At 37.0% G+C, this 12,403-nt stretch overlaps 1 protein-coding gene across 2 annotated transcripts; it reads left to right on the top strand.

The window, feature by feature from the left end:
• The first annotated feature begins 49 nt into the window (after nt 1-49).
• On the top strand, nt 50-12,105 carry ELOC (elongin C). 2 transcript variants are annotated; one of them, XM_010951449.3, is made up of 4 exons: nt 50-222; nt 6,678-6,731; nt 8,493-8,636; nt 11,685-12,105. In XM_010951449.3, the coding sequence occupies exons 2-4, from the start codon at nt 6,728-6,730 to the stop codon at nt 11,873-11,875; spliced, it is 339 nt and encodes a 112-aa protein (XP_010949751.1). In that variant the 5' UTR covers nt 50-222; nt 6,678-6,727; the 3' UTR covers nt 11,876-12,105. The 2 variants fall into 2 exon arrangements, with proteins under 2 accessions (XP_010949751.1, XP_010949743.1); XM_010951441.3 differs by lacking the exon at nt 50-222 and adding an exon at nt 260-401.
• The last annotated feature ends 298 nt before the right edge of the window (nt 12,106-12,403 follow it).

The following is a 12,403-nucleotide window of genomic DNA, read 5'->3' as shown; positions in this document are numbered from 1 at the left end:
CCCCCACCACCCACCACCACCTCTTTGAGGATGCGGTTCCCGAGGAAATCAGATCAGGGTTGGCGCTGCATACTGGGAATCAGAAGACTCAGAATAGGATTGGTTGAGACTCGCCAGGGACCGCCGCCCTCGCAGGCTGGCCTGAGGGAAAGGGGAGGGGGCGCTGCGCACTTCCTGTAGACGCCGGCAGGCGACGGACTCACTGCGACTCCGCCTCACTAGGTACTAATCTCCCGCGCGTCGTAGAAAACGTCCGTGACCCAGCGGAAGTGATTCCCCTCCAACTGCCCCGGAACCCACGGCGGCAGGCAGCTGGGGGTGGGGGGGGTGGCCCTGGTGTAGGGGCTGTAGCGGTGCGCGGGGACCCGGTGCGGTGGCTGCGGTGGCTGCGGGGCTGACGAGTGAGTCTGGGATGGGAATGGAGCTGGGGTGGGAACGGAGCTCTGGGCTCGCGGAGGTGGGGACGAGGGAGGCTCGTACTGGGCGCGCTCGCAACCCCACTTCCCACCCCTTCCCATTTGGGCGGGGAAGGAACGGAAGATCTTCACCTCTCCCGGCCTCTTCAGCTCCTGGTTTGGGGGAGGGGAGAGGAGGGTGGCCGGACCTTTCCTGGCGCCGCTCGGTGGGCTTAGAAAAGGGTGGAAGGAGGGGCGGTGGCCTGCGAGATTGGGCCTCCTTGGGGCTAAGCGCGGGGAGGGTGGAGTTAGGAAGCATGGCAGCCTTGTCGCTTTTCCTTTTTGCTTTCCCTGGGTGCACTCCGATTCGTCCTTTTCTTGGAGTGAGCCCCTAGTCGTAGGAGAGGGCCCTCGCTCTTTCCAGCTGCAGGTCCCCGAGAAGTTTACCTCCTGGTCAACTTGTTGGGTGATCCTGCCCGGCTTAGTGGTTTGGGGCTGCCCTGCGTCTGCCTCCCAGTCTCATTTCAAAGGAGGTATCTCGTGTCAAGTACAGTGGCCATTAAGTTTCTCTTCTGGAACTAAAACCTTTTTAGTATACCTATGTAGTTATTTATTAGTGCGAGCATTTCTACTCTGCATCGCCTTCACTGTAGAAAACAACCGAAATCCTTTGGTTTTAAGACCTCTTTTTCAAACCGCCAAATACCCTTTTTGATCCCCGAGTATTTTTAAGTGACTGTCCTTTTCTCACTTAAGTATGAGATTTACCTAATAACTATCTACCATTCCTACATATGTATATTTATATGTACACACACATATATATGTATTTAAAGTGGAAGATGGCAGTTTCATTACCTTATGGTAATTCTGTAATAGAATTAGGCAATAGTTTGTAGTCAGAAGTTAGTCAACCCTATATATCCAGTTCCAAAGTAATATTTAGTTATATCTTATTAATCTCTTCTTCGGGTTTTTTTGGGTAGATTTCTCAGTACTAGAAAATAATCTGGATCTTTGTATTTACAGTGATACGTGTTAATGCATTTTAGCTAACCTGTCCTAAATGTTTACTGTTTCATTATTAAATATGATCAGAAAAGGCCTACCTAGTGACACTTGAAATTTCAAGCCTTGATGATTAAGAAAACAGTAGTGCCGTTCACTCACATATGTATTGAGCATCTTTTATATTCCAGGCGCTATACGAGGCCTAACCTTGTGGAGCTTGAGGAAGGAAGCTAAACATTAAGTAAGCAAAGATAGTTTCAGATGGTGATAAATGTGAAGCTAATACAGCAAAATTAGAGTTAGATTAAGTTAGAGTAACTAGGAGGGAAGTGTCTAATTTTAAGAGGGAAGTGATCAAGGTGCACCTGCCTCCCTGAGGAGTTGATGTTTTGCCTGGAGACCAAAATCATGAAGATCTGAAGGAAAAGTTTATAAGAGCAGTAACTGCAAATAGATCTTAAGGGAGGAGTAAATTTGACCTATTATGATACTTAGAAGGCCAATATGGCTGGAGCATAATGAAGGAAAAGTGACAGGAGATGAGATCAGAGTGGTTAGCAAGGACTAAATAAGATGGAACTTTCTAGTCCATATTCTGTCTGTAAATGAGAAGCCATTAGAGGATTTTGTGCAGGGGAGTGACATCAAGTTTATGTTTTTGATGACTAGTTGCTGAGTGGCAAACTGAACGAATTGGAGGAAAATGGAGAAACCAGCTCCTAAAGAGGCTTATAGTAGTTCAGTTGAGATATCATAGCTTGAACTAGAGATGAAGAGTTGGAAGTTAGTGAGAAGTGGTCTTACTTGGAATGTAATTTGAAGACGGAGCCAAATGAATGGGTCTTATCCTTCACCCCAGGATAAAAAAATTTTGAGGAATCAACTGTTTTGCCCGAGCATCTGGGTGAACAGTAGTACCGTTTACTGAAATGAGGAAGACTGGGGAGGGTGCCCTGGCTTCTGAGGAACAAAGCAGGAGTTCTGTGTGGGATGTACTGAGTTTGGTAAATGTTACACAGCTCAGACTATTTACAGTAGGCAAGTAGGCTGTTCACTACTGTTGCTCAGGGGAGAAGTCAGGCTAGGGAGCTAATCCTGGAGTCATATTTTATAGATGTTATTTAAAACTATGGACCAGAGGATATCAAGAGTATTAACAGAGAAGAGGGGAGAGCACTCTGGTCAGAGGAACAAACTGTCATGGAAGCAGAAAAGCCAGGAGGGTGTGGCAGCTGTAATACTAGGGGTATTAGGAAAGAAGGCGTAGTCAACTTAAAACCCTAAGAGTAAGATGAGTAAGTAAAATTGACCAAACGACCAAGTAAAGTAGTTGAGATTTGACAGGAGCACTTTGAATGGACTAGTGGGCCAAAAGTCTGATCAGTGTGGGTTATGGAGAAGAGGATGGTAGTGATGATGTTACAGCATTTTGACGTTTTGGTAATAGTGGCAGGACAAAGTCCTTGGATCACTGAGCTTAAGTGGGAAGGTTGGCCTTGGATAGGAAGGATGATTTTTATACAACTTTTGAATACACAGGAAGGCGGACAGTATAGTGTAGTGTATGGATGCAGGTAGGATGAAATTGGAAAGACAAGACAGTGAATGTGATTTGTTTCTGTTTTCTTGGTGAAGTAAGTCAAGTTGTCAGGGTAGGGAGGAGAGGGGTGTTGGAGATTTAGGAGAAGCTGTAAATTTTCTCAGATAGGAAAGCCAGTTTACTAGGTAGGAGGATCACTACAACACCAAGTACCTGTCTAAAGTGTGTGGTCGTAAATTTAAAATGAGACCAGTCAGAATGGTTGCGACTTTTTCTTCAGTCAATTCAGCTCTGTGGTTGAGGCCTGAGCTTAGGTGGAGAATCAGGTTTGGCCAGGGGTGGGATTTGGGTGGGTAGCTCCATCAGAGGAGTGGGCAGGGAGTTGGTTAAAGGGCTGTGAGGCATGCATGGTGCCAATCCGGGTGAATTCTTAACAGTGGGATGAAGCAAAGTCAGGATTTATTTTATATTTATTTTTTTTAGTCCATCATTTAAGAATGTACTGCCTGTGTTTTCTTCTAGGAGTTTTATGATTTTAGGATTTATATTTAAGTATGTAATCCATTTTTGAGTTTATTTTTGTGTATAGTGTAAGAAAGTCCAGTTTGATTCTTTTGCATGTATCAGTCCAGTTTTCCCAACATCATTTGTTGAGGAGGTTGTCTTTTTCCCATTGTGTATCTGTCTCTTTTGTCAGAGATTAACTGACCATGTAAGTATGGACTCATTTCTGGGCTCTCTATTCTGTTGATTTGTGTGATTGTTTTTGCATATTGTTTTGATTACTGTAGCTTATAGTATAGTTTGAAATCAGGGAGTGTGGTACTTCCAGCTCTGTTCTTCTTTCTCAAGATTGTTTTGGCTGTTTGGGGTTATTTTTATGCATTTTGTTTTTCTGCAGAAAATATAAGATTAATAGGTGAGAAGCCACTTATTTTACATAAATGGCATCAAACTATGTATCATTCTAATCTGCTTTTTAAAAAATTAAGTTATCTTGGTGCCATTTCCATGTTATGACATATATAGATTTAACTTATTCCTTTTCACTACCCCATAATATTTTATAAGTATATACTATTTTTATTTAGTATCACTTATTTCCCCTCACCTCCAAAACTTGATTCTTAGCAAGTTTTAATGTTTTAGTTTTTGTTTTCCTTATCATTGGGATTAAGCATTTTTATACAGGTCTATGAGCTATTTGTGTTTTTACTTCTGCTATTTTTCCAGAGATCAGTGGGGGTTTTTTTGTTTTTTAAACATTTGGGTCTTTAATCTGTAGTGGTTTTATTTATTTATTTATTTATTTTTATTTTGGGGGAAGAGGTAATTAGGTTTATTTATTTTAATGGAGTTATTGGGGATTGAACCTAGGACCTTGTGCATGCTAAGCACACACTCTACCACTGAGCTGTACCCTCCCTCTGTAGTGTATTTTTGTAAGTGATGTCAGTTAGACATCTAACCTTATTTTTCTCCAAGTAAATAGCCAATGTAAAAAGGCAAAAAGACACAAAGAATAGACTTGTTCTCACTTACTTAGATAGTCTAGACAAGTCAACTGAAAAAACTATTAGAACTAGTAAGAGTTCTGTGAAGATGATGGAATATAAGACCAACTTACTGAATTTAAAAGATTTTCTTTAAAACACCAATAACTTTTCAGAAAGTATAATAGGAAAACAGATCCCATTCATAATGGGAACTGTAAAATACCTAAAAGTAGACCTCACACAAAATGTGTAATAACAAAATGGGCCTGGCCCAGCCATTTAGCAAAACATGTTTATCACACTATTGTAATTAAAACAGGGGGGATACTGGTCAGGTATAAACAGATTGATAGAGCAGAATACAGTGTAGAAATCCATGTAGTAATATAGTATATGATAAAAGTAACATTTCAAATCAGAAGAGCAATGGGCTCTTCAAAGATCTTTTTGGTGTTCAATGGTACTAGGTTAAAAACTGATTTCAGTGTAGGCCCTAGACCTACCTAGAATTCTCACTATTTGTTACCAAAAAATAAAAAACTAAAAGAACAATGTTTATATATAACACTCTAAAAGTACGACATCAGACTTCTGTTCATGTCTTCTGCTTAGAACTATTCTCAACCCACTATTCAACCACTTCCTTTTGCCTACCTTATTCATATTTCCAGAACTCAGCTCTGTTATGGAGTAGATGTTCAACTGTTCACCCTGAGATTTTTGTAGCACCAAACTTAGATTTGTATAGGTTATTTGTGGGTTAAGTTCAAATTTAATCATATTTCAAATATTTTTAACTTCTATCTAGGAGTCAGGATTTACGCTTAACTATTAATGTTGATTTACTCTTTTTTTGTTAGTGATGGGGAGTTCCCTCCCCCTGCCACCTTTAACTCTTGTATAAATGATGGAATTGATTTACTATATTAAGAAGTCCGTACAAAAACTGTTGCTACCCACAGGCCTTCTAAGATGTGACTGTTTGTGGTTGCTTAGCTACTACTAGTTAAATAAACATCCTAGATGTTTCATTCTGGAGATTTTCCAGAGAAAAGTTGGCATTTGAAATTCTTGTTCTTTTAGCTTTTCTAGCATTTTTCCCTTTTTTGTTTTTTAGAAGAATGAGTACAAAGCAGTATGAACAGAAGAAAGTAAGAATGACTGATAAATTTTTTAATCGCCTACTATTATTACCATAAAATGACATAGTACTATTTTTAAATTTTAGATAACTATCTAGGGATTTATATCAGCTCCCCTCAGCAGTAGTGGAAAAGAAGTTTTAACAGGAGCCAGAATTTATTACCATGGCAGTATAGAATAATGGAAGAGAATGTGGGCTCCAAAGCAAACATACCTAGGTTTAAATTCTCATGTTGCCACTTAAGCTGTAGAAGTCTTGAGCAAGTAGCAGCCTCTTAGTGTTTACTCATCTCTAAAATGGGAATAGTAATTCCCCTGTGGAAGTGTTGTTTTGAAATAACATAATGTATGTAAGGCATTTAGTGCAATGTTTATACTTACTAGGTCCTCAGATTGTTGGTAGTAATGGATATGCTGTTTTCCTGATAACGACATAAAAATAATATTGGTATAAATAAAATCTTCCTTTGAAATCCTGTTAAAGTATAAATTATTGAAAACGTGAGCTCTTCACCTTTAGCAATCATTTCATTTGTAAAATTTAAAATTTCTCAAAAATTATTAATTTTTTTACCACTTCATTGTTAAATCTCAGAATTTCAGTAGCTTCTTTGCAGAAGGAATGGAACAGTAAAATGTATTACAGGTGTGCACACTTACATAAGAAAAAGGCAGGCTTCTTCTTTTTCATTCTCATGAAAGCTACTTCATGTCCTTGGATTTATCATGTTGTCATTCATTTACTTTAGTATCTAGTAGATACAGTATACAGAGATGATTAAGACCAAGAATCTCCTTCAAGTTCAGTTCAGCACCTAAGTAATGTCTGTATTTTTAAACTGTTGTCAGAATAGTTACCATAAAAGGGGGGCAGGGGGAGGGGTATGGGGAACAGACCTGTAGTTAGAGTTTACTGTCCTGGAGGTCATTGTCTTTTCTCAGATGTTCAGAAACTTGAGACTGTTCCATACTATGGTTGTTGGGAAACTCCTGCATAGCAGAGAGAGTCCTTGCACTTGTAACACCAAGGACACATTAAATAATAATGGGTGAAAACCTGTTATTCTGGCATTAATCTTGTTATATTTTTAGGAAACTGCTAAAGTTCCTGTGGACGCAAAGTAGAATTTCCTAAGAACATAATGGGTAAGTTGTATAAAAGTAATTTTGTACTTCAATTAGGTGAAGCTGGTTTTTCTTCTCAAACATAGGCCTTTGAAGTCACTGAATGCGTGTAAGAAAATAGAGTAGACTGATGTTAGTTGTCTAAATCAAAAACTTATGTTTCACTACATATTTCTGAAAGGCAGATCAGTAACTTTATTTTGCCAAATTTAATTTGTGATTGCTAGTGAATAATTGTACCTTAAGAAATTAGAAACTTTCCCAACAGACATATAAAATGGTTTAGCTTGCAGAAAATACTAGAATTATAAATTTAAATAATTGATAATTATTTTTGTGTTCTCAGAGGTTGGCAAAAACTGCTAGAAATCTGTATGCTTGAATTGTATATAATTTAGAAGTTACTTGCATTTTTATGAGTCCCCTAGCTTTTTATTATGAAAAATTGCTAGAATAATACACTATACCCTTCACCAATTATTAACCTTTTGCCACATTTGCTTTTTCTGTATGTATATATGTATGTGTTTATAAACCTACATATACACACACGAACACATAAGCTTTTTCTATACGATTTATTTAGTTGTACATGTAACACTGCATACCTAAATACTTTAGCATGTGTCTCCTTAGTCCATATTCAAAATTTCACAGTTTTTTCAATAGTGTTCTTTACAGAAGTTTATTATTTTAAATCTAGGATCCAGTCGAGGATTACTTACTGCATTAATTTGTCTCTTTGGTCTCCTTTAAACTGTTCTATTCTTGGGTGGGGTTAGGAGTGAGGTTTTTCATGACACTTAAATTTAGATTTGTCTGAGTATTTCCTACTGATTAGATTCAGATTAAATATTTTTGGCAGCAGTAGTACATAGGCGATTTTGTTATTAATCTCAGTTTTAGAGATTTCTAAATTACTAGCAAATCGGTAAGTGGATGCTTTGAGCAGTACTTCAGCTTCATCTTCTATTCTCTCTAAGGCTTCCTAAGTTTTTAGAATAAGCCTTAAGATATTTTCTTTCAAATATCAGTAACCATAAAAATTAAAATCCTGTCAGTACAAAATTGTAAAGTTATATACATGGGAAAAGATGTTAAATGGATATACAGAAATACGTACTCTCCCCCAAAAGTTATGTTGAGCCAGCTCCTGCGGCTGAAGCCAGCGTAGTGGCAGTGGGAGTAGCTGGTAGCAGAGTGACATCTACAAACTGTCTCCTCATCTCTACTTTGAATTTTTAAAGACTGATATTTGTCTATATTCATTACTTAAGTCATGCAGTAATTTAAACTGGGCAGTAAAATGTTTTGATCGTTGTTTTTATGGATCAAGAGCAAAATGCTGAATAAAGGAAGCTCTAGCTTAAAATTTGAGGCTTGTCAGAAGTTCATCTCACGTGGCACATAACAGTTGTCTTCAAAAACACACTATGCATCTTGTTTTTAAAATGAGTATTTCGCATGATAGAATTAAAGTCTTACTACTTGAATTTTTTTTTAGTCTTCATAATCGAATGTGCTGCTATGTTTACTAATTGTTAATACTTGATTGAAAAATACTGGTAAATTTTCATCTAAAGTAATATCCTTGAATGTAGAGTTTATTCTGACATTGGAAAATATTTAGAGAATAATACAAGGAGTCAAAAACTTTAAAATCTTAGTGGCTGTTACCCTCAGAAATGTTTCTGGTCTGAGTTACTGAAATATTAGCTATGGTAAGCCTGTTTATTTTTAATAAAGTTTGCAATTCAAAATCATTATCCTACTTTACTTTAGATGGAGAAGAGAAAACCTATGGTGGCTGTGAAGGCCCTGATGCCATGTATGTCAAATTGATATCTTCGGATGGTCATGAATTTATTGTAAAAAGAGAACATGCGCTAACATCAGGAACAATAAAAGCCATGTTGAGTGGCCCAGGTAGGTACATTTCTTTATTTTCTCTTAATATAGCTTCACTTTTAGTGTCTGATGAATATGTTCTTAAATTGAATTAAATGACTCATAACATTAGAAGAAAGAGAGACAGCAACTTTTCTAACATTAATTATTGCATGATTATGTTACATTGAAAAAAGTGGTTTCTGCTATTTCTTGTTTTCAGTTATTTACCCTAGTTTCAGTTAGACCAAATTGATTATTTTGTAATCGGAGGGATCATTTCCCTACATTAGTTTCCATGGTCGATTTCTTCGCCACAGGACTCTGATTGTTGATCTGTGCTCCTGGTTACATGCGAAGTTTATCTATAGATGTTACCGCCTCCCAAATGTCTATTCTTAACAGTTTACCTCAAAAATTTTTTTCTTGAAAATTGGAATTTCTGGAGCATACAGTCATTTTATGTTTAACTTCTGGAGGATGCTGAACTGTTTGCCCAGTGGCTGAACCATTTTACATTCCTACCAGCAATGTATGAGGATTCCAGTTTCTCCACATACTCATTCACATTTTCCATTTTTCTAATTCTAGCCATCTCAGTGGGTGTGAAGTGCTACATGTCTCCTTGTACGTTTGATTAGCAATTCCCTAGTGACTAATGATGTTGAAAATATCTTAAAGTGCTTGCTGGTCATTTGTACATCTTTTGAGAAATATCTATTCTGTTCTGTTGCCTATTTTTTAATTGACTTGTCTTTTTTATTGCTGTTAATGAGTTCTTTATAAATTCTGGACACTAGACATGAGTTGGAATTATTTTCTCCATTCTGTAGGTTGTCTTTTTTCTTGATAATGTCTTTTGATGCACAGAAGCTTTTTACTCTGATGAAATCCAGTTTATCTGTTTTCCCTTTGTTTGTGATTTTTGGAGTCCTATCTAAAAATCCATTGCCAAATTCGATGTCATGAAGATTTACCCCTATGTTTTCTTAATAGATTGTGTCTTAAGTTCTTAACATTGATGTCTTTGATTTTAAGTTAATTTTTGTATATAGTGTGAATCAGCTTCATTCTTGTGCATGTGAACATCCTAATGCCATTGTTGAAAAGACCATACTTTCCTCCATTGAATAGTCTTGGCATCCTTGTTGATAATCAGTTGACCACATACGTGCAGGTTTATCTCTGTTCTCTTCCATTGATCTATATATCTGTCCTTAAGCCAGTATGGCACTATTTTGATTACTGTAGCTTTGTAGTAAGTTTTGAAATTGGGAAGTGTGAGGCCCCTGTGTTTGTTTCTCCTTTTCAAAATTGTTTTGCCTATTTGGGATCCTTTGCAATTCCTTTTCTATTTTTTTTTTAATATGGAGATTTTAGAACATACACAGAAGTGGCAAGAATAGCATGACACACCTCCATGTACCCATCGACCAACTTCAGTTGTTATCAACATTTTGCCAATCTTGTTTTGTCTATTACACTCACCTTTTTAAAGAAGTATTTCAAGCAAATTCCTGACATTAAGTCATTTCACTCGCAACATCTATGATAGTCCTCTGTGACTTCCCTTTTCTTCAGACCATCAGTTTTACTAGAAACAAAGTTATTTGTGTACTGTCCACATCCAGATTAGACTAAGTCATGTTTCATCTTTTACACTCATAATTAGAACCCTAGAGGCTTGATTAGAATCCAGTTCATTTTTCTAACAAGAATACTTTATAGGCGGTACTAGTATATTTCTATCGTATCACATATTTTAGCAATGTCAAGATTGATTGGTGGGTTTCAGGGTTAAGCTGATTTGTCCATGAGCAATTCCGTAGTCAGACTGTCACATAATAGTTTTAGCATTCACTGTAGTAATTGCTGAAATTTACTTCAGTTGGAATTACAAAACAGGGGTTTTCTAGTTCTGTAATTTCTTCTACATTTATTAGTTCGAATTCTCCTTTAAAGAACTTTTGGGTTACCCTGAAATACAGTCTGTCAAGGAAAAAAAAGGTAAATGCTTGATTGTTTTCCCTTCACATACAATTTTTCAGAGTTATGAATTGGTTCTCCAGCATCCTCCAGTCGTAAGGAGTGTTTTATTTGTGTTTTTGCATTTATACTTTTTAGATATGATTTTTCAGTCCAGTGCAGTCATTCTCACTGATGCTCAGATTTGCTCCATTTTGATGCCAGAGGGAGCACATCAGGTTGGCTCCTGTGTCCTTCTGACGTGGCTCTATGAGTCTTGGATAGCTGTACTTTCTGAATAACAAAATTTCTCAGGTTCATTTTATACATTATTCCTCAATACTGGAAACAACCATTTTTCTAAAGAGCCCTGTTTTTGTTTTTAGTGAAAAGTCTTACTGTAAGACCCCACTCTAGGTGCTAGCAAGTACTCATTGTCAACCAATGGACAATTACTGGAAAACTTTTAAAATGCTACATTCTCAGAAAGTATATTTTCCTGCTTTTTATATTCTGTACACAGTGCCAAGAAAATACTTTCTCCCTATGGTAAGGGCTAAATTATGTAACCTTTACATAGCTAAAGAAATTTTGGGAGATCACTGAAAACAGTTTATGAACTTACTAAACAAAGGGAAGTAGCCGATGAGGAGATTTCTTTGTTTCTACTCTGAAATCAGAGCTAGATAGATCGTTTGATGCTAGTTGGATTTTTTTTCTTTTCACATTTTATTGGTTTGCTAGGGCTGCCATAAAAAGTACCACTGACTAGATGATTTAAACAACAGAAATTTATTTTCTTACAATTCTGGAAGGTGGAAATGTGAGATCAAGGTGTTGTCAGGGTTGGCTGCTTCTGAGGCCTCTCTGCTTGCCTTGGAGATGACTGTCTTCTCCCTACGTCTTCACATTGTCTTACCTCTGTGTGTCCGCAACCTAAATGCCTGTCCTTATAAGGATGCCAGTCATACTGGATTGAGGCCCACCATCATAACCTGCTTTGCCTTAATTACCTATTTCCAAACATAGTCACATTCTGAAGTACTGGGGGTTAGGACTTAAACATGAATTTTGGAGGAACACAGTTCAGCCCATAGCAAACATATTCCTTTTCTTTTACAGGTCAGTTTGCTGAGAACGAAACTAATGAAGTCAATTTTAGAGAGATCCCTTCACATGTGCTATCAAAAGTATGCATGTATTTTACCTACAAGGTTCGGTATACTAACAGCTCCACGGAAATTCCTGAATTCCCAATTGCACCTGAAATTGCACTGGAACTGCTGATGGCTGCAAACTTCCTAGATTGTTAAATAAAATAAATTATAATAAACTGTTAACTTTTTCAGTATTTAATACCTGTAGTTCAGTTAGTAATTTTTTCATATATAGCATGTTGCCTGTGTGCAATTGAACTTTAAAGTTCATTGCAAAGCAGATTATCTTCTGTTCTTTTGCATAGCAATCAGAGTTGAAATTTGTTTGCTACATCAACAAATTAAGGACATTTTCACAAATTGAGAAATAAACAAATATGCCAATTCGTAGGTGGTTTCGCCTTATCCTTTGGATGTGAATTTTAATATTAGAGCAGTGGTGATATAGTAAATGCAGAAATTTAGGCATAATTTGAACACGTTCTACAGGTAAATAATGGGGCTACGTATTTTTATGTTTGTAGTGTTTTTTTAAAAACCTATTCTGATCTTAACAGCCATCGTTAGCATTACTAGAGTTATGCAAATAATTGCATTATAAACATGTTTATAACTTAGCCAAAATATTGATTTTTATAACTGTCAAAGACATAAGAGTTGAAATTTCTTATGTGTCTTTTGATA

Source organism: Camelus bactrianus, chromosome 29 (assembly GCF_048773025.1).
Source record: "Camelus bactrianus isolate YW-2024 breed Bactrian camel chromosome 29, ASM4877302v1, whole genome shotgun sequence".
Taxonomy (NCBI): domain Eukaryota; kingdom Metazoa; phylum Chordata; class Mammalia; order Artiodactyla; family Camelidae; genus Camelus; species Camelus bactrianus.
Note: the sequence above shows the minus strand (reverse complement) of the source record. Positions and strands in the feature narration are given on the sequence as shown.